Genomic DNA, 22,498 nt, shown 5'->3' with positions numbered 1-22,498 from the left:
TCTGTGACTCTACCTCGCCCGCCCTCTCTCTCTCTCCGAGTGCTACGCTCTGATTGGTCGGCTGCAGGGAAAACTTTCCTGTGGAAACGTCCACACCTTTAACCCCTTCACCTCCGCTCTCTGCTGCTGCTTTTCAGAATAAAAGCCTGAAGGAGACGAGTTGTTGACGACAGAACTGAAACATGGACCAGTGGAGTTATTGATCAGATGCATCTATAGGTTATATATCCATACATTATTGGTCCCTGCTTCTCTCTGCTGGGAGCTCAAGGGTTAACTCTCTCTCTCTCTCTCTCTCTCTCTCTCTCTCTCTCTCTCTCTCTCTCTCAGTTCTCTGTGTCGCTCGACCACACCCAGTAGGAGGGGTGTGTTACCATGACGACGGGCTGAAAGGCTGTTTGTGTTCTCTCTCTCTCGTGTTTGGGAGGTGAAGTCATCTGGAAGGAAACCTCTCTCTCTCTCTCTCTCTCTCTCTCTCTCTCTTCCTCTCTTTGTGTGTGTGTGTGTGTGTGTGTGTGTGTGTGTGTGTGTGTGTGTGTGTGTGTATGCGCGCGCGCCTCGGGGTCGTGGTCTAACTGGATTTTCTGGGAACGTCAGGAATTCCCTGTCACTGTGAAAACAACAACAACACTTTATTCTGAAGTTCAGTTTGTTTGAAACAGTTCAGGCTTTTATTTTGGTAAAATGTTTAAAATGTGTGTGTGTGTGTGTGTGTGTGTGTCATATGAACACACACACCGATCAGACACTAATCAATCAGCTCATTGATCGATCACTGATCAGTTTCCTGGTGCACGTCATCGTCTTTATATCGATCTCGTGACGTCATTACCCTAACACTGCGTGGCGCGTGTCGGCCGGCAGGGGGCGACACACCGGAAGTGGTGGCGCTGATTGGGCCGTAGAAGAAGACGGTGTTTGTGTGGTCAGCTGACTGAAGTAGAGCCGGAGCAGCAGATCCTCTACATGGAGAATATAGATATATATACATCTATATAACCCTATATATAACATATAGACACATCTATACAACCTAACGCTCTCTCCGCTCCCGTTGCCCCGGTAACCTGCCTCCTCTCCCGGAGACATGGCGTTCATCACGGCCAACTGGAACCCGCTGGGAGACGCCTTCTACCGGTCAGTCCTGGTCCCGGTTCGAGTCCGAGTCCGCTGCTGCTGCTCAGTAACAGCCCTGATAGAGGTTCTACTAGTGCTACTGAACCAGGTCGCTCTGGTACCACAACCTGCTAGCTGTTAGCTGTTAGCCTGTTAGCTGTTAGCCTGTTAGCTGTTAGCAGGACAGGAGCGTCACATGATGGAGTGACGTCAGATGAGCAGCTGGTCACGTGACTGAGAAACAAACTGTGTCATAAACTATTGTTGTTTTCTTGTCTGTAACAACATGAGGGATCCCAAATCTGTTGCTCACCCTGAGCGTTCTCCTGGTTTTCCCTGTTAAAAGGGTTTTCCATGGAGTTTTTCCTCAGTGGATGAGAGGGTCTAAGGACAGAGGATGTTGTTGTTATTATGGGATGTAAAGCCCTTTGAGACAAACTGGTGGTAGAAACGGGCTATACAAATAAAATTGCCTTGCCTTGCCATAGCTTTAAATAAATAAAACATTTGTTTATGTTTTTGTGTGTGTGTGTGTGTGTGTGTGTGTGTGTGTGTGTGTGTGTGCAGGAAGACGGAGCTGTATGAGATGAGCTGGAGCCTGAGAGACGGACTGAGAGACAGTCTGGTGGCTGCAGCTCCTTACGGAGGACCCATAGGTACACACCTCACATATATATATACATGAATATATCTAAATATAAACTGTAAACTGTTTTCTTGTCTGTGACAACATCTATTGCACGTCTGTCCGTCCTGGGTGAGGGATCCCTCCTCTGTTGCTCACCCTGAGGTTTCTCCGATTTTTCCCTGTTAAAAGGGTTTTCCATGGAGTTTTTCCTCAGTCGATGTGAGGGTCTAAGGACAGAGGATGTTGTTACGATGTCATGTAAAGCCCTTTGAGACAAACTGTTTGTAAAAACGGGCTATACAAATAAAATTGCCTTGCCTTGCCTAAATATATCTATATACACATATACATCTATGTATTTCTCTCTCAGCTCTCCTCAGAGAACCTCTCAGACGTTCTCCCAGTTCTCGTCCTCAGTTAGAGATTTACTCAGCGTCTGGAGTTTCTATCGCCAGCTTCCCCGTGAGTCTCACCTATCTGTCTCTACCTGTCTCTCTCTCCTACCTGTCTGTCTCTCTACCTGTCTGTCTCTACCTGTCTCTCTCTCCTACCTGTCTGTCTCTACCTGTCTGTCTCTACCTGTCAATTCAATTCAATTCAATTAGCTTTATTGGCATGAACAGAAACCAAAACATTACTGTTGCCAAAGCACTGCACAAAGCACTCACAAATACATTTCAATATAACATATATACAGTACATATACACATCTCAATATTCAATAACAAATAAACAATATTCCATAAAACTACACAACAATAAAATCCAGTACAATCAGGTACAAACAATGGTGCAAGTCAGGATGCTAAAGAGTCCCTCAGGTTGTGACAAGCAGACACATACCTGGCTGCCAGAGGAGCTGCTGTCCCTTCTCCTAGCTGCTGTCCCTGTCTCTCTCTCCTACCTGTCTGTCTCACCTGTCTCTCTGTCTCTCCTACCTGTCTCTCTCTCCTACTTGTCTCTCACCTGTCTGTCTCTCCTACCTGTCTGTCTCTCACCTGTCTGTCTCTCCTACCTGTCTGTCTCTCCTACCTGTTTGTCTCTCACCTGTCTGTCTCTCTCACCAGTCTGTCTCTCCTACCTGTCTCTCTCTCCTACCTGTCTGTCTCTGACCTGTCTGTCTGTCTCTCCTACCTCCTACCTTCACCTACGGAAACCTTGTTACGACTTTTACTGTCTGTCTCTCCTACCTGTCTGTCTGTCTCTCTCACCTGTCTGTCTCTCTGACCCGTCTGTCTCTGACCTGTCTGTCTCTGACCTGTCTGTCTCTCCTACCTGTCTGTCTCTCTGACCTGTCTGTCTCTCACCTGTCTGTCTCTCTGACCTGTCTGTCTCTCTGACCTGTCTGTCTCTCCTACCTGTCTGTCTCTCACCTGTCTGTCTCTCTAACCTGTCTGTCTCTCCTACCTGTTTGTCTCTCACCTGTCTGTCTCTCTCACCTGTTTGTCTCTCACCTGTCTGTCTCTCTCACCTGTCTGTCTCTCCTACCTGTCTCTCTCTCCTACCTGTCTGTCTCTCCTACCTGTCTGTCTCTGACCTGTCTGTCTCTCTGACCTGTCTGTCTGTCTCTCCTACCTCCTACCTTCACCTACGGAAACCTTGTTACGACTTTTACTGTCTCTCCTACCTGTCTGTCTGTCTCTCTCACCTGTCTGTCTCTGACCCGTCTGTCTCTCCTACCTGTCTGTCTCTCTGACCTGTCTGTCTCTGACCTGTCTGTCTCTCCTACCTGTCTGTCTCTCTGACCTGTCTGTCTCTGACCTGTCTGTCTCTCCTACCTGTCTGTCTCTCACCTGTCTGTCTCTCCTACCTGTCTGTCTCTCTGACCTGTCTGTCTCTCACCTGTCTGTCTTTGACCTGTCTGTCTCTCTCACCTGTCTCTCTGTCTCTCCTACCTGTCTCTCTCTCCTACTTGTCTCTCACCTGTCTGTCTCTCCTACCTGTCTGTCTCTCACCTGTCTGTCTCTCCTACCTGTCTGTCTCTTCTACCTGTCTGTCTCTCCTACCTGTTTGTCTCTCACCTGTCTGTCTCTCTCACCTGTCTGTCTCTCCTACCTGTCTCTCTCTCCTACCTGTCTGTCTCTGACCTGTCTGTCTGTCTCTCCTACCTCCTACCTTCACCTACGGAAACCTTGTTACGACTTTTACTGTCTGTCTCTCCTACCTGTCTGTCTGTCTCTCTCACCTGTCTGTCTCTCTGACCCGTCTGTCTCTGACCTGTCTGTCTCTGACCTGTCTGTCTCTCCTACCTGTCTGTCTCTCTGACCTGTCTGTCTCTCACCTGTCTGTCTCTCCTACCTGTCTGTCTCTCTGACCTGTCTGTCTCTCTGACCTGTCTGTCTCTCTGACCTGTCTGTCTCTCCTACCTGTCTGTCTCTCACCTGTCTGTCTCTCTGACCTGTCTGTCTCTCCTACCTGTTTGTCTCTCACCTGTCTGTCTCTCTCACCTGTTTGTCTCTCACCTGTCTGTCTCTCTCACCTGTCTGTCTCTCCTACCTGTCTCTCTCTCCTACCTGTCTGTCTCTCCTACCTGTCTGTCTCTGACCTGTCTGTCTCTCTGACCTGTCTGTCTGTCTCTCCTACCTCCTACCTTCACCTACGGAAACCTTGTTACGACTTTTACTGTCTCTCCTACCTGTCTGTCTGTCTCTCTCACCTGTCTGTCTCTGACCTGTCTGTCTCTGACCCGTCTGTCTCTCCTACCTGTCTGTCTCTCTGACCTGTCTGTCTCTGACCTGTCTGTCTCTCCTACCTGTCTGTCTCTCTGACCTGTCTGTCTCTGACCTGTCTGTCTCTCCTACCTGTCTGTCTCTCACCTGTCTGTCTCTCCTACCTGTCTGTCTCTCTGACCTGTCTGTCTCTCACCTGTCTGTCTTTGACCTGTCTGTCTCTCCTACCTGTCTGTCTCTCTGACCTGTCTGTCTCTCTGACCCGTCTGTCTCTCTGACTTGTCTGTCTCTCTGACCTGTCTGTCTCTCCTACCTGTCTGTCTCTCTGACCTGTCTGTCTCTCCTACCTGTCTGTCTCTCTGACCCGTCTGTCTATCCTACCTGTCTGTCTCTCTTACCTGTCTGTCTCTCTGACCCGTCTGTCTCTCTGACCCGTCTGTTTCTCTGACCTGTCTGTCTCTCCTACCTGTCTGTCTCTCACCTGTCTGTCTCTCCTACCTGTCTGTCTGTCACCTGTCTGTCTCTCCTACCTGTCTGTCTCTCACCTGTCTGTCTCTCCTACCTGTCTGTCTCTCCTACCTGTCTGTCTCTCAGTGGAAGAGCGGTCCTGTGGTCCAGCTGGGTTGGACGGTCAGTGATGAGCTGTTGTGTATCCAGGAGGACGGATCGGTTCTGATCTACGACCTGTTTGGATCCTTCAAGAGACACTTCAGTATGGGACAGGTCGGAGTTCACTACTAACTAGTCCACTAACTAGTCTACCAACTAGTCCACTCACTAGTCTACTAACTAGTCTACTAACTAGTCTACTAACCAGTCTACTAACTAGTCTACTCACTAGTCTACTAACCAGTCTACTTACTAGTCTACTAACTAGTCTAACAACTAGTCCACTCACTCGTTACTAACTAGCAGAGATGGCAAAAGTACCCAGATTCTTTACTCGAGTAGAAGTAAAAGTATCTGTGTAAAAAACGACTTAAGTAAAAGTGAAAATACTGATCCAAATATCTACTCAAGTAAAAGTAAAAAGTACAGGCTCTGAAATTTACTCAAAAGTATTATTAAAAGTAAAAAGTATTTCCATTGCACGATTCACTGCAAAGCAAATTACCACACGATAATTCATCTTGAATCCATTTCATCAATGTTATTGTTCACATAGCCTAAGTTTACCTGCCGGACACAAAATGTATCCTAATGTACTTCACTATGGTGAATCGTAGGCATTTGTATTGTACACAGAGGTGGCAAAAGTACTCATATTCTGTACTTACAGCAGAAGTAAGCGATCCGGTCGTTTTGGCTAATGCTGCGTTCCAGGCAGGCTTTTGAAACAACACTTACGACTTTGTAGCGTTCCAGGCAACCCACTCATGTTTTTCCGACCTGTTTTACCTGTGAAAGTCACTATAACGGCCACTCGTAACTTCTGACCCGTGAACTCGTACCAGATCGAACTGGTACGACTTCATGGTCGGAAAAACACGAGTTACGAGTTGCCTTGAACGCACCATAACGTCTTGTCAGCCGATGGAGTTAGCAGCCCCCGCCCTCGTCATGGATCTATTGGTCCTCGTCCCTACGTCACCACATTCAGGCGCATCCCTTGGCTGCACACACAGCCCTGCATGCCGTTCTCTCTCCTCATTGGATAAAACTTGTAGGATACGAGAAAAGTTTTCTCCTCGGCTCAGAGCAGAGCAGAGTGACTGACAGACCCGTGTTTCGATCCAAACACTCTATGTAAGTGATTGCTGTCGGAAGATATAACTATTTAAGACTTATATTAACACAAAAATATCGCTTACTTCTGCTTTAAGTAAAAGTAAGAAAGTACAGGCCGTTAATGAAACCTACATCATTTGATAATTTTGTTAAACAAAAAAAGTTCAGACAGAATTATCAAGATTGAACTGACCAGAGGCAGTGTTTCCCAACGTTTGGGCCGCCACAGACTCTCACTAAATAATAACAATAAGAATTTTTAAACAGCGTTTCACCACCTCTCATCTCTGCCAGTCAGTCCACCTGCCGTCTCTCTCGCACCACACGTACACGTACGCACACACACGCACGCACACGTACACACAGACACGGGCGCATGGACAGGTTGCGCTTTGCCGCTCGTAAACGATAAATGCGCTATATTGCGCAGATTGTACAGTGTTCAACCCCCCCGTCGGATAGTCCGACCACCACCGCTTCCTTCCTCCATGCTGCTGCCTCCATGTCGCTGCTACAGTACAAGTTGGTAACTCGGTTCTCTCTCTACCGCCCCCCCTCCCTCCTCCCTCTTGTTCTCCCTCTTTCCCTCTCTAGTTCATCACGTCTTTTACCGGTGCTTTTACGTCGTGTCAAAAAAAAAAAGTAACGAGCCTGTTTTTACAATGTAAGGAGTAGAAAGTACATATTTTTGCGTATAAATGTAGGGAGTAAAAGTAAAAAGTCGTCAGAAAAATAAATACTCAAGTAAAGTACAGATACCTGAAAAATCTACTTAAGTACAGTAACGAAGTATTTGTACTTCGTTACTTGCCACCTCTGCTAACTAGTCTACTAACCAGTCTACTAACTAGTCTACTCACTAGTCTACTAACCAGTCTACTAACTAGTTCACTCACTAGTCCACTAACTAGTCTACTCACTAGTCCACTAACTAGTCTCCTAACCAGCTGTGTCTCGTGTCCAACAGGAAGTGGTCCAGTCTCAGGTGTTGGAGGCCAAAGTTTTCCACTCTCCTTATGGGACTGGTGTTGCCATAGTAACAGGATCCTCCCGCTTCACCTTGGCAACCAACATTGACGACTTGAAGCTGCGCCGGTTACCTGAAGTTCCAGGTAACACCTGTCAATCCCCCCGTCTAAATGTCAGACCTATCTGTCTCTCTGACCCGTCTGTCTGTCCTCAGGTCTCCAGGGGCAACCGTCGTCATGGCTCGTCCTCACTCAGGACAGACAGACCAAAGTCCTCTTGTCTAACGGACCGGAGCTCTTCATCTTGGACAACACGTCCTGCACCGCAGTGGTGAGACAGGCAGAGAGACAGACAGACACATAGAGAGAGAGAGAGAGAGAGAGAGAGACAGACAGACAGACAGACAGACAGACAGACAGACAGACAGACAGACACATAGAGAGACAGACAGAGAGACAGGCAGACCAAAGTCCTCCTGTCCAACTGACCGGAACTCTTCATCCTGGACAACACGTCCTGCACCGCAGTGGTGAGACAGGCAGAGAGACAGAGAGGGAGACAGACAGGCACATATAGAGACAGACAGGCACATAGAGAGACAGACAGGTGAGAGAGTGACAGACAGGTGTCCTGTAGCCTCACCTGTCTCTCTCTCACCTGTCTGTCTGTCTCACCTGTCTCAGTTCCCCCCAGGTCTCGGTCCTCAGGACGGCAGCATTGTCCACATGTCCGTGTCCTTCAGCTACAAGTACCTGTCTCTCTTCACTGACACTGGACACCTGTGGACGGGTCTGTCCCACCTGCAGGTGAGCTGCTGCACCGTCCAATCAGCTGTCAGAGTTCCTCCTGAGGGGCGGGGTCCTGTTTGACTCACAGGCTGTTGTCTCTGTCTGTCTCTCTGTCTGCAGGACAAACTGACTCAGGTGGACACCAAGAGGACGACGCCACCCCGACAGATGGTCTGGTACGGTCTCACCTCCTGTCTCACCTCCTGTTGACCTGTCTCACCTGTCTCACCTGCTGTCTCACCTCCTGTTGACCTGTCTCACCTCCTGTCTCACCTCCTCTGTACCTGTCTCGCCTCCTCTGTACCTGTCTCACCTCCCGTTGACCTGTCTCACCTCCTGTCTCTCCTCCTCTGTACCCGTCTCACCTTCTCTGTACCTGTCTCACCTCCTCTTGACCTGTCTCACAGGGGGTGAGACAGGAGGTGAGACAGGTAAAAAAAAGGACCTGTCTCACCCCCTGTCTCACCTCCTCTGTACCTGCCTCACCTCCTGTCTCACTCCCTGTTGACCTGTCTCACCTCCTGTCTCAGGTGTCGCCGGCCGAAGAGCCAGCAGCCGTCTGTGGTTCTGATGTGGGACCGAGTCCTGATGGTGGCCGGAGTCTGTGGAGACACGGTCCAGTATCCTTCAGACCAGGACCAGTTCAGACCGGTTCAGACCAGGACCGGTTCAGACAGGTTCAGACCAGGACCGGTTCAAACCAGGACTGGTTCAGTTTGGCCCAGTTTGACCCAGTTTGGCCCAGCTTGACCCAGTTTGGCCCAGTTTGGCCCAGTTTGACCCTAACCCTGACACAGTTTGGCCCAGTTTGACCCAGTTTGGCTCAGTTTGACCCTAACCCTGACCCAGTTTGGCCCAGTTTGACCCAGTTTGACCCAGTTTGACCCTAACCCTGACCCAGTTTGGCCCAGTTTGACCCAGTTTGACCCAGTCTGACCCAGTGTGGCCCAGTTTGGCCCAGTTTGACCCTAACTCTGACCCAGGTTCCCCCTCGAGGACTCGTGCGTCCTGGTTGGAGAACTGGACGGCGTTCGTATCGTGTCGTCGACCAATCAGGAGCTGCTGCAGGAAGTTCCTCTGGTCTGTCAGGAAATCTTCAAGATCGCCTCCATGGCGCCGGGAGCGTTGCTGCTGGAGGCGCACCGCGAGTACGAGGTAACTGTCTGTCTCTCTACCCGTCTGTCTGTCTACCTGTCTGTCTCTCTCTACCTGTCTGTCTGTCTACCTGTCTGTCTGTCTCTACCTGTCTGTCTCTCTACCTGTCTGTCTGTCTCTACCTGTCTGTCTGTCTCTACCTGTCTGTCTCTCTACCCGTCTGTCTCTGTCTCTACTTGTCTGTCTCTCTGTCTCTGTCTGTCTCTCTCTACCTGTCTCTCTCTCTACCTCTACCTGTCTGTCTGTCTACCTGTCTGTCTGTCTCTACCTGTCTGTCTCTCTACCTCTCTCTCTACCTGTCTGTCTCTCTACCTGTCTGTCTCTACCTGTCTGTCTGTCTGTCTGTCTGTCTACCTGTCTGTCTCTACCTGTCTGTCTGTCTCTCTACCTGTCTGTCTCTCTACCTGTCTGTCTCTACCTGTCTGTCTCTCTACCTGTCTGTCTCTACCTGTCTGTCTGTCTCTACCTGTCTGTCTACCTGTCTGTCTGTGTCTATTCAATTCAATTAGCTTTATTGGCATGAACAGAAACCCATTGTTGCCAAAGCACTGCACAAATCACTCACAAATACATTTCAATATAACATATATACAGTACATATACACATCTCAATATTCAATAACAAGTGAACAATATTCCATAAAACTACACAACAATAAAATCCAGTACAATCAGGTACAAACAGTGGTGCAAGTCAGGATGCTAAAGAGTCTATATCTGTCTATCTGTCTGTCTCTACACCTCAGCTTCTCTCCCTGATTAATATTTTGTTCTCTGTGCGTGTGCGTGTAGAAGTCGAGCCAGAAGGCCGACGAGTACCTGAGGGAAATCAAGGAGCAAAGCATGCTGGGAGAAGCAGTGAGACAGTGTGTGGAGGCGGCCGGCCACGAGTACGACACCAACACCCAGAAGTCTCTGCTGAGGGTGAGACAGGTCACAGTGATGTCACAGCGATGTCACAGCGATGTCACAGCGATGTCACAGTGAGGTCACAGCGATGTCACAGCGATGTCACAGCGAGGTCACAGCGATGTCACAGCGAGGTCACAGCGATGTCACAGCGATGTCACAATGAGGTCACAGCGATGTCACAGTGAGGTCACAGTGATGTCACAGCGATGTCACAGCGATGTCACAGCGATGTCACAGCGATGTCACAGTGAGGTCACAGCGATGTCACAGTGAGGTCACAGTGAGGTCACAGTGATGTCACAGCGATGTCACAGCGATGTCACAGCGAGGTCACAGCGATGTCACAGCGATGTCACAGCGATGTCACAGTGAGGTCACAGTGAGGTCACAGCGATGTCACAGTGAGGTCACAGTGATGTCACAGCGATGTCACAGTGATGTCACCATGTCTCCGCCCCCAGGCGGCGTCCTTCGGGAAGTGCTTCCTGACCGACTTCAGCTCCGACTCGTTTGTGACGACGTGCCGGGAGCTGCGCGTGCTGAACGCCGTCAGGGACAACGGCGTGGGGCTGCCGCTCACGCACACACAGTATCCTCACAGGTGCATCATGGGAGATGAACGCTGACATCGCTCTGTTATCATGGTGACACACTGACAAACTCCTTAACATTTGACCTCAGATTTAAACAGATGACACTGCAGGTGTTGATAGACAGGTGAGTTACCTGTCTCTCTCTCTGTCTCTACCTGTCTATCTCTCTACCTGTCTGTCTGTCTCTACCTGTCTGTCTCACCTGTTTGTCTCTCTACCTGTCTGTCTGTCTCTACCTGTCTGTCTCTCTACCTGTCTGTCTGTCTCTACCTGTCTGTCTCTCTACCTGTCTGTCTCTCTACCTGTCTGTCTCTCTACCTGTCTGTCTGTCTCTACCTGTCTGTCTCTCTACCTGTCTGTCTCTCTACCTGTCTGTCTGTCTCTACCTGTCTGTCTCTCTCTACCTGTCTGTCTCTCACCTGTCTCTCTGTCTCTACCTGTCTGTCTCTCACCTGTCTCTCTCTACCTGTCTGTCTGTCTCTACCTGTCTGTCTCTCACCTGTCTCTCTGTCTTTACCTGTCTCTCTCTCTCTACCTGTCTGTCTCTCACCTGTCTCTCTGTCTCTACCTGTCTGTCTCTCTGACCTGTCTGTCTCTCTACCTGTCTGTCTGTCTGTCTGTCTCTACCTGTCTGTCTCTCACCTGTCTGTCTCTCTACCTGTCTGTCTCTACCTGTCTGTCTCTCTGTACCTGTCTGTCTCTCTACCTGTCTGCCTCTACCTGTCTGTCTCTCTCTACCTGTCTGTCTCTACCTGTCTGTCTCTCTACCTGTCTGTCTCTCACCTGTCTCTCTCTACCTGTCTGTCTCTCAGGTTGGTGTATCGACAGTTTTACCCGTTGGCGATCGAGATCTGTCGCTACCTGAAGATTCCTGATTATCAGGGCGTCAGTCGAGTTCTCAAACACTGGGCGTCCTGCAAGGTCAGTCTGGCCCCGCCCCCTGTGATGTCATCCTCACCTGTCCTCTGACTCCGCCCCCTCTGTGATGTCATCCTCACCTGTTCTCTGACTCCGCCCCCTCTGTGATGTCATCATCAGGTGCAGCAGAAGGACCTATCAGACGAGGCCATAGCTCGAGCCGTGTGCGTGAAGGTGGGAGACTCACCTGGCGTCTCGTACTCCGACATCGCCGCCAAGGCGTACGAGTGTGGACGCACCGAGCTCGCCATCAAGGTGATTGATCCCTTATTGATCAGTGATTGATGTGATCGGTGCTTGTATTGATCAAATCAAATCAAATCAATTTTATTTGTCCCACCAGGGGAAATTTGTCTTGGGCAAGGGAGTTATGACAGCTGCCATGTAAAACATCCATACAAAATACATAATATACAATACACAGAACAAAGGCAAACAAATCCAAGAGAAGAGGGAGAAAGAAAGTGCGGGGTGCAATAAATAGAGTAAAATATTTATGATACAAATTCAAATAAAAACATACTAAAAAAGAAGCTAAAAGAAAAAGCAAGGGATGTTGATTAAAGCCAGCAGGTGAACAGGCAAACCGGATGTAATTGATACGATTGACTGGTTGATGGTTTGATGGGTTGATGGGTAGTGGATCCACAGCCATGTCCCCCCACCCCCCCCACCCCCCTGCCCACATGGGGGAAGGGTTACCAGAGTGGTAAAACCAGGAACCAGGAACCCTCCATCTAACCCCACCCCTCCCGACCGAGGTCAGATGGAGGGAGGGGGCGAGGGTAGTGGATCTGCAGCAGTAGGCTAAGCCCTAACCCTAACCCCACTACTGTAGTAGTACTACTACTACTACTGCTACTGTAGTAGTACTACTACAGTAGGCTACGCCCTAACCCTAACCCCACTACTGTAGTAGTACTACTACTACTACTGCTGTAGTAGTACTACTACAGTAGGCTAAGCCCTAATCCTAACCCCACTACCCTAGTGGGGAGGGGGGGAGCCTCTACCACCAGAGGTGTTGGTTTGTTTATTAATGAGGTCGGTGATCGGTGCTTGTATTGATCGGTGATCGGTGCCTGTATTGATCGGTGATTGGTGCTTGTATTGATCGGTGATCGGTGCCTGTATTGATCGGTGATTGGTGCTTGCATTGACCAGCTGCTGGACTTCGAGGCGCGGTCTGGAGAGCAGGTTCCTCTGCTGCTGAAGATGAAGAGGAGTCAGTTGGCGCTGAGCAAAGCTGTGGAGAGCGGAGACACCGACCTGGGTGAGTCCCCCCCCCATGTGACAGGCAGATGATGTCACTGATGGGCGTGTCCCGATGATGTCACTGATGGCGTGTCCTTGGCTGTGTTCGAAATCACCCACTCACTCACTCACTCCCTATCCACTACATCATGTATATGATATAGTACACTACATCATGTACAAGATGTAGGGAATGACGGGAGGAGAATTCGGACACTAGACGGTAATTTTCTGGACGTGGTTGCGTCAGCTGATGCGCCAGGTGTTGCTGTGACGGAAGCAGACGCGCCGAGAATCATGTAAACAAACCATGGATGTATGAAACAAACCGGACACATAAAAATAAAAACCAGACACTTGCGGGAACATTTTAGGATGTGATTCTGTGTGGTTGTGTTACTCGGACAATAAACTGTTGAAATATCAGAAGTTTGGTTTGGTAAACTACTGTTGTGTGTCCCGACCGTGAGCCGTTAACGGCTCTGTGGCTATTAGCTTAGCTCGTCAGGTCATATTTACTACATTCTACTACAGTTTCTTAATTAGATTGATTTAATGCTGCCTGTTAATGTTCGGATGCTGCTGCCCAACTCCTGCTCCTCGGGCGAGGCAAACGGAGCGAAGGCAAATACGTCTGAGGAGTTTTTTTGGTAAATTGCCTAAATAAATCGTAGCTAACATGCTAATTAGCTTCCTCTTCTTCTCTGGCAAAACACGACCGCATTGCATTGTGGGATACGGGAGTAGAAAGTAGTGTACATCGCTTGTTCACTCAATTTCGCGGTGCATTGTGGGTGTTTTGTCATCCACTACATAGTGGATGAAATTAATCGTGGAGAATTCGAACAACACTACAAAATGGCGAACACACTATATAGTGCACTACATCCGTGATAGGGGGTGATTTCGAACACAGCCCTTGTCTCTGTGTGATGATGTCACTGACGGCGTGTCCTTAGGTGCGTTCGAGATGAGCCAGGCGTGCGCAGAATCGATCGCCGGTGATCAGCGCACAATGCATGCCGGTTAGATTTGTGTCCGACTTGATCCCGACTTGCTCTGACGTCATGCACGCGCCTGCAACGATAACCTCACGAGATCAAGGCGGCCGCAGCTTTTAGAGCCAGGCGCCGCAGTTGCTCTCCACCGACTGCTACCGCCTGCAAGCCTCAGGGCATGATGGGAAACGCACCGGATCATGAGCTGATTGGCTCTTAGTTAGGACTGCAAACACTACGTGTTGTTGTATAATGCTAGATTATATGAATCTCATGTTGTAGGCCTATACTGCTTAAAAAAATATTCACACTGAATCAAACTTATATCCTGAGAAATATATTGGTTATTTATTGGACAATTGCAGTACAGCATAAGAAATATATACTTTGGTGACTTCCTGTTTGTATTGACGGCGGCTGGAAACTGTCCGACTTGACTGCAGCTTTCTGTCACCACCCCCTGCTGCTGCCGCCTGCTCTCGCCGACCGTCCAGGCGAGGCGCAGTTCATCTCGAACGAGCCTGTTGTCTCTGTGTGATGATGTCACTGATGGCGTGTCCTTGTCTCTGTGTGATGATGTCACTGATGGCGTGTCCCTGTCTTGTGGTCAGTGTACACGGTCGTCAGTTACCTGAAGAACGAGATGAACAGAGGAGATTTCTTCATGACTCTGAGGAACCAGCCGGTCGCTCTGAGTCTCTATAGACAGGTAACGACCTCCACCTTCATCTTCATCTTCATCTTCACCTTCATCTTCACCTTCACCTTCATCTTCATCTTCACCTTCATCTTCATCTTCATCACCATCCCATCATTGATGGATAGATTGACTGATTGGTTTCTGCTTCAGTTCTGTAAACTGCAGGAGCAGGAGACTCTGAAGGATCTTTACAACCAGGACGACGACCACCAGGAGCTCGGCAACTACTACGTCTCTGTCAGCTACAAGGAGAAGGTAAGGACAGGTTAACTACCGCTAACTACAGGCTAACTACAACTAATTACAGGTTAACTACTACGTCTCTATCAGCTACAAGGAGAAGGTAAGGACAGGTTAACTACCGCTAACTACAGGCTAGCTACAACTAACCACAGGTTAACTACTACATCTCCGTCAGCTACAAGGAGAAGGTAAGAACAGGTTAACTACCGCTAACTACAGGCTAACTACAACTAACTACAGGTTAACTACCTCTAACTACAGGTTAACTATAACTAACTACAGGTTAACTACAGGTTAACTACTGCTAACTACAGGTTAACTACCTCTAACTACGGGTTAACCACAGCCAACTACAGGTTAACTACCTCTAACTACAGGTTAACTATTGCTAACTACAGGTTAACTACCTCTAACTACGGGTTAACCACCGCTAACTACAGGTTAACTACCTCTAACTACAGGGTAACCACAGCTAACTACAGGTTAACTACCTCTAACTACAGGTTAACTATTGCTAACTACAGATTAACTACCGCTAACTATAGGTTAACTACCGCTAACTACAGGTTAACTACCTCTAACTACAGGTTAACTACAGGTTAACCACAGCTAACTACAGGTTAATTACCTCTAACTATGGGTTAACCACCGCTAACTACAGGTTAACTACCTCTAACTACAGGTTAACTACCTCTAACTACGGGTTAACCACCGCTAACTACAGGTTAACTACCTCTAACTACAGGTTAACCACAGCTAACTACAGGTTAACTACCTCTAACTACAGGTTAACTACCAGTTACTTACCTTTAACTACAGGTTAACTACCACTGACTACAGGTTAACGACCGCTGACTACAGGTTAACTACCTCCAACTACAGGTTAACTACAGGCTAACTACAACTAACTACAGGTTAACTACAGGCTAACTACAACTAACTACAGGCTAACTACCTCTAACTACAGGTTAACTACTGTTAACTACAGGTTAACTACCTCTAACTACAGGCTAACTACAGGCTAACTACAACTAACTACAGGCTAACTACCTCTAACTACAGGTTAACTACAGGCTAACTACAGACTAACTACTGTTAACTACAGGTTAACTACCACTAACTACAGGTTAACTACTGTTAACTACAGGTTAACTACCTCTAACTACAGGTTAACTACCACTTAAAACATGTCTAGAGACCAACTTGTGTTTCTTCTCAGAATAAGTCTTATAAAGGTCAGTGGTTGTTATTCTCTCTGTCTCTGGCTGTGTTCGAAATCATCCACTCACTCACTCACTCCCTATCCACTACATATATATGATATAGTGCACGACGGGAGGAGAATTCGGACACTAGACGGTAATTTTCTGGACGTGGTTGCGTCAGCTGATGCGCCAGGTGTTGCTGTGACGGAAGCAGACGCGCCGAGAATCATGTAAACAAACCATGGATGTATGGAACAAACCGGACACATAAAAATAAAATAAGAAAAACCGGACACTTGCGGGAACATTTGAGGATGTGATTCTGTGTGGTTGTGTTTCTCAGACAATTAACTGTTGAAATATCCGAAGTTTGGTTTGGTAAACTGCTGTTGTGTGTCCCGATCGTGAGCCGTTAACGGCTCTGTGGCTATTAGCTTAGCTCGTTAGCTCGTATTTACTTCATATTCTACTACAGTTTCTTAATTAGATTGATTTAATGCTGCCTGTTAATGTTCGGATGCTGCTGCCCAACTCCTGCTCCTCGGGCGAGGCAAACAGAGCGAAGGCAAATACGTCTGAGGAGTTTTTTTGGTAAATTGCCTAAATAAATCGTAGCTAACATGCTAATTAGCTTCCTCTTCTTCTACTGACTTCTCTGGCAAAACACGACCGCATTGCATTGTGGGATACGGGAGTAGAAAGTAGTGTACATCGCTTGTTCACTCAATTTTGCGGTGCATTGTGGGTGTTTTGTCATCCACTACATAGTGGATGAAATTAATCGCGGAGAATTCGAACAACACTACAAAATGGCGAACACACTATATAGTGCACTACATCCGTGATAGGGGGTGATTTCGAACACAGCCTCTGTCTCTGTCTCTCTGTGTCTCTCTCAATTCAATTCTCTGTCTGTCTCCGTCTCCGTCTCTTCCTCTAGAGGTTAGAAGGTCGTGTCTCATGTCTCTGTCTCAGTCTCCTCCTCTAGAGGTTAGAAGGTCGTGTCTCATGTCTCTGTCTCCTCCTCTAGAGGTTAGAAGGTCGTGTCTCATGTCTCTGTCTCAGTCTCCTCCTCTAGAGGTTAGAAGGTCGTGTCTCATGTCTCTGTCTCCTCCTCTAGAGGTTAGAAGGTCGTGTCTCATGTCTCTGTCTCTGTCTCCTCCTCTAGAGGTTAGAAGGTCGTGTCTCATGTCTCTGTCTCTGTCTCCTCCTCTAGAGGTTAGAAGGTCGTGTCTCATGTCTCTGTCTCTGTCTCCTCCTCTAGAGGTTAGAAGGTCGTGTCTCATGTCTCTGTCTCTGTCTCCTCCTCTAGAGGTTAGAAGGTCGTGTCTCATGTCTCCGTCTCTGTCTCCTCCTCTAGAGGTTAGAAGGTCGTGTCTCATGTCTCTGTCTCTCTGTCTCTCTCTCTAGAGGTTAGAAGGTCGTCTCTCTCTCCTTCAAAGCGCCGTGGACGAGTACAACAAGGCCAAGAACGAGTTCGCTGCAAAGGTGCAAAGTCGTCTGTATATGATTGGCTACATCTGTCAGTCGACTGTTCTGTCCATATATAGATGGGTTGTTAAGGTTGTTGCTAAGGTGACATGTGTCACATTTTGTCTCCAGGCAACAGAGGACGAGATGCGTCTCCTTCGTTTTCAACGCAAACTGGACGACGAGAAGGGGGCGGGGCTACTGGGAATGTCCCTACAGGTACACGGAGGGGGCGGAGCTACAGGGGGCGGAGCTAACAGAGCGCAATTGATGTTGTTTCTTTAAAGGGGACCTATTATGCTCCTTTTTGCACAAACTAAAATAGTTCCTGGGTGTCTTAAAGACATGTCTGTGACGTGCTTCGGTCAAAATACCCCAAAGATCAAACATCACAGCACTCTCAAAAACAGGGCTCTGCAAAACGGTCTGTTTCAGTGGCCCCTCCCTTTAAATGCAAATGAACCACTCCCTCAGCATTGCGTTACCATGACGATGTCTACTACTAGTACCTATACTGATTTGGCCAAAATGTAGTATGCAAACAAAAGCTAAATCTGCAGTAGGCAAATTGCCAGATCTCCAGTATGCATCTGACCAGTCTACATTGTGTAATGAAATGTGCCCATGACCTAGTCTCACCCTAACCAAAGATGGTATAGAGTAGTCTTTGCCATGTAGGCTACTGTAACCATGTAACATGTAATATAAAAATGCAAAAATAAATATATAAAATAAATTAAAAATATATGCAGACTGGTCAGTTCATTGTAAAACAGTTATTTATTGATGTAAATGTGGTGATTTGTGCACATAGACTACAGAGCTCCGCAGCACTGCTCCTCTCTATCCTCCTCCTTCTCACAGCTTCACTTTTCATTCAAACTAATTCAACAGCCACAATTGTAAGATTTCATCAATGAGACCAACATTTATCTCCTAAAAAGAATAACCACACGGTGGTAAACGTCTAAAAAACCTGCGGGTATGTTTATTAGCGATGGTTTTCACTACCGCGATGAGCACGGGCTCTGCCTGTGTGAGGAGCCGCTGCAGCTCCGGAGCTCCGGTGCTCCGTCGGTCCAGCGTTATGTCGGTCTGACGAACAACGTCGCCCCGGCGGTACGTCGCTTCTCACACAGGGACAGCTTCACTTACATGAAACGTCGACGTAAACTTCTAAATAAAACTTAGTAAAGTGACGCTACAGCGCTAAAACATGCAGGGAAAAAGCAGGAAGTAGTCCGCTCCGCTCTCCGCTGTGACCCCAGCCACAACAGAGCAGCATGGGAGGAGGCGGGGCCGGCTGGAGCAGAGACCTCGGCATGACCATGTAGGGGAGTCTGGCACGCCATGATGTCATGGCGTGCCGGACTCCCTCATGTCAAAAAAAGTCAGTGCAACTGAGTGTAACAGGTGTGCAGAGAAATCCAAGAGAAATCCCAATCATCTAGCAGGGTTTACCTCCAAATGCATTAACCTCAGGATATGACACTTCCACAGTCTCTAGAACCATTATCCAACATTTTAAACATATACAAAAGTCTGAAAAGCTGGAAAAGCATAATAGGTCCCCTTTAAAGCCCCTGTACAGACTTTTCATGTAGTGTTGATTTCCCCGTTTGTCTGGCCGGCGCGTGTAGATTTGTTTTGGAAACGTCGGAAAGAAGACTGGACTTCCTTTTTTTCTTGTTTTAGCAGCGTAATGTATCTATTGGTATGGTTTGGTCAGAATTAGACGACACTCTGATGGGCTTGTCAGTGCCCGATCCGTACCCGGAACACGATCCGTTCCAGACTTCTGCGCATGCGCCGTTTTACGGCATTAGCTTCAAAGCTATGCTAACTGATAGCCTAGCAGTAGAGCAGCTAAAAGTCCGCCGTAGCGTTGTTAAAACGTCACTTTATTAATTTTAAATATTTTTTCATGCGAGAAAGTCACAGTTTAGAGTCCTAATCTGTGGTCAGTTTATCCAACCGACGTCTGTTTGGAAGTTTGCTCCGAGGTTTTGGGAGAAGTGCAGAGCTAGCTGGGAGTAGCCACCGGGAGCTAACGTTAGCTCGCTGCTCGCCTCATCTCAGAGGCAGCAGCCGGCCGGCTGAGGTGATCGACCGGTCACCCAGATGTCGTCACGCCGGTGGAGAAAGGAGCAGATTAATTTATGGTCTCATTGATTAGTTTGTGTAAATGAAAAGTGAAGCTTCAGGTGGAGCTGGTCAGAGGAGCAGTGCTGACTTGCTGCTGTCTGTATGTGCAGAAATCACCACATTTACATCAATAAATAAATATTTTACAATTAACTGATCAATCTACATTACATTAAATTTAATCAGAAATAGAACAGAGGGGAATTCGTTGCGACGTGCTTGTGTTTTTCCTCATAGAACGTCTCTGTTTTCATCCATATCCGCGGTGTCTGCCGTAAACTAAAAGAAGGGGGGAAGTGCGCATGTGCGTGCATGTGCGTGCGCATGCGCAGAACGGATCTGGAACGGATCGTGTTCCGGGTACGGATCGGGCACTGACAGGGCTCATTTGCTGTTGTAGGAAACAGAGACACATCAGCAGAAACCAGAGACTTTAGCCTATCCAGTTAAAAGCTCCGTACCGGGGCTTTAAATAAATGTGACCAATTACAAACAAGGAGATGATGAAGACACTTCCTGTGTTGTGATGTCACCTGTGATGCGTGGTGTCTCCAGGCAACCATGGAGGCTCTGCTGGCGTTGGGACTCCACAAGCAGACGGAGCAGCTGTACCGAGACTTCAGAGTCCCCGACAAGAGGTGAAGTCACAGACACCTGTCTGTCTGTCTCACCTGTCTGTCTGTCTCTCTACCTGTCTGTCTGTCTCTACCTGTCTGTCTCTCTACCTGTCTGTCTGTCTCCTGTCTGTCTCTACCTGTCTGTCTGTCTCTACCTGTCTCACCTGTCTGTCTCTATCTGTCTGTCTCTACCTGTCTGTCTCACCTGTCTGTCTCACCTGTCTGTCTCTCTACCTGTCTGTCTCTACCTGTCTGTCTGTCTCCTGTCTGTCTCTACCTGTCTGTCTGTCTCACCTGTCTGTCTCTCTACCTGTCTGCCTGTCTCCTGTCTGTCTCTACCTGTCTGTCTCTCTGTCTCTACCTGTCTCTCTGTCTCTACCTGTCTGTCTCTCTGTCTCTACCTGTCTCTCTGTCTCACCTGTCTGTCTCTCTGTCTCTACCTGTCTCTCTGTCTCACCTGTCTGTCTCTACCTGTCTCTCTGTCTCACCTGTCTGTCTCTCTGTCTCTACCTGTCTCTCTGTCTCGCCTGTCTGTCTCTCTGTCTCACCTGTCTGTCTCTACCTGTCTCTCTGTCTCACCTGTCTGTCTCTCTGTCTCACCTGTCTGTCTCTCTGTCTCTACCTGTCTCTCTGTCTCACCTGTCTGTCTCTCTGTCTCTACCTGTCTCTCTGTCTCACCTGTCTGTCTCTACCTGTCTCTCTGTCTCACCTGTCTGTCTCTCTGTCTCTACCTGTCTGTCTCTCTACCTGTCTGTCTCTACCTGTCTCTCTGTCTCACCTGTCTGTCTCTCTGTCTCTACCTGTCTCACCTGTCTGTCTCTACCTGTCTCTCTGTCTCACCTGTCTGTCTCTCTGTCTCTACCTGTCTCTCTGTCTCACCTGTCTGTCTCTACCTGTCTCTCTGTCTCACCTGTCTGTCTCTCTGTCTCTACCTGTCTCTCTGTCTCACCTGTCTGTCTCTCTACCTGTCTGTCTCTACCTGTCTCTCTGTCTCTACCTGTCTGTCTCTCTGTCTCTGTCTCACCTGTCCAGGTATTGGTGGCTGAAGCTGAAGTCTCTGGCGGAGAAGGAGGAGTGGGAGGAGCTAGAGAAGTTCTCTAAGAGTAAGAAGTCTCCCATTGGCTACTTGGTAAGACACATTGTTCACGTGGCTGTTGTCAATAAAGGTTTAATGCGTTCAAATGAAGGTGAACAACATTTCCCATGAGCCTTTGCTCCGTCTCTTCTTCAGCCGTTTGTTGAAGTTTGTATGAAGAGCAACAACAAGTACGAAGCCAAGAAGTACGTTTCCAAGGTGACGCCTGAGCAGAAGGTCAAAGCTCACCTGGCCGTCAGGTAAGAGGCGGTGCCGTGACATCACAGTGACATCATCACAGTGACATCATCACTCAGCTGACTCCTCCCCCTCCTCTTCTTCTCCTCCTCCTCTCCAGCGACCTGGAGGGTGCCGCCGACGCCGCCATCGAGCGCCGTAACGAGTCGGAGATGGCGGCGGTTTTGTCCCGCTGCTCCGCCTCCGACCGGCCGCTGCTGGACAAGCTGAACCGCGCCAGAGCCGCCGCCGCCAAGAAGTGAGACCAGGGCCGCCGCCAAAAACTGCACCGGCTTCTTCTTCGGTGCTTCTATTTGAGCTGCACTGCTTCACGCTCAGACTCCGCCCCCTGAACTCTTAAAGGGATAGTTCACTCAAAATTCTAATTTCACTCATTATCTCCTCCCCCTCATGTGGACTAAGAGCTGTGAGAATTTTCAGAGTCCTCCGTTCCTTCTCTGAGTTACGAGGGGGTCCGCGCAGCAGTATTTGTCCATATAATGAATTGTCAATGGATACCAACTTTCTTCGTCCAAAAAGACACACCAAAAAACATCCAAATACCTCCATACTGCTCGTCTGTAATGTCCCTCTTGTATTGAAGCCCCGACATGAGAAATTGTTCCGAAAAAATAACAAATATATAAGTCTATATTTTAAGCTTGTTTGTAGCGGAAGCTCCCAGTGTCTCGGTTCACTGCTCTTCCTGTGTCAGTGCAAATCTCGTGTGAGTTGCACTGACCGGCGGAACAATTTCTCATTTCAGGGCTTCAATACAAGAGGGACATTACAGACGAGCAGTATGGAGGTATTTGGATGTTTTTTGGTGTGTCTTTTTGGACGAAGAAAGTTGGTATCCATTCACAACCATTATATGGACAAATACTGCTGCGCGGACCCCCCCTGTAACTCAGAGAAGGAACGGAGGACTCTGAAAATTCTCACAGCTCTTAGTCCACATGAGGGTGAGTAGACAATGAGTGAAATTTGAATTTTGGGTGAACTATCCCTTTAATCCACAGCCTTCATGTCTCTGTTCTACTGATACTCAACTGTTGATTGTGAACAATGAGACGGA

The 22,498-nt window shown here is 48.3% G+C and overlaps 1 protein-coding gene across 1 annotated transcript; it reads left to right on the top strand.

Moving 5' to 3' along the window:
- Nucleotides 1-874: 874 nt before the first annotated feature.
- vps16 (VPS16 core subunit of CORVET and HOPS complexes) lies at nucleotides 875-21,808 on the top strand. The gene is made up of 24 exons (XM_085794271.1): nucleotides 875-1,137; nucleotides 1,684-1,772; nucleotides 2,115-2,206; nucleotides 5,008-5,136; nucleotides 7,109-7,253; nucleotides 7,325-7,440; nucleotides 7,794-7,916; nucleotides 8,019-8,074; nucleotides 8,429-8,518; nucleotides 8,882-9,053; nucleotides 9,846-9,977; nucleotides 10,427-10,554; nucleotides 10,647-10,682; nucleotides 11,371-11,479; nucleotides 11,597-11,731; nucleotides 12,641-12,749; nucleotides 14,340-14,437; nucleotides 14,579-14,683; nucleotides 17,287-17,364; nucleotides 17,479-17,565; nucleotides 20,047-20,129; nucleotides 21,141-21,237; nucleotides 21,340-21,443; nucleotides 21,542-21,808. Exons 1-24 carry the CDS (start codon nucleotides 1,088-1,090, stop codon nucleotides 21,681-21,683), a joined length of 2,505 nt encoding a protein of 834 aa, XP_085650397.1. The 5' UTR covers nucleotides 875-1,087; the 3' UTR covers nucleotides 21,684-21,808.
- The last annotated feature ends 690 nt before the right edge of the window (nucleotides 21,809-22,498 follow it).

Source organism: Trachurus japonicus, chromosome 2 (assembly GCF_045865225.1).
Source record: "Trachurus japonicus isolate A0001 chromosome 2, Traja_1.0".
NCBI lineage: Eukaryota > Metazoa > Chordata > Actinopteri > Carangiformes > Carangidae > Trachurus > Trachurus japonicus.
This window is presented reverse-complemented; position numbering and strand designations above follow the sequence as displayed.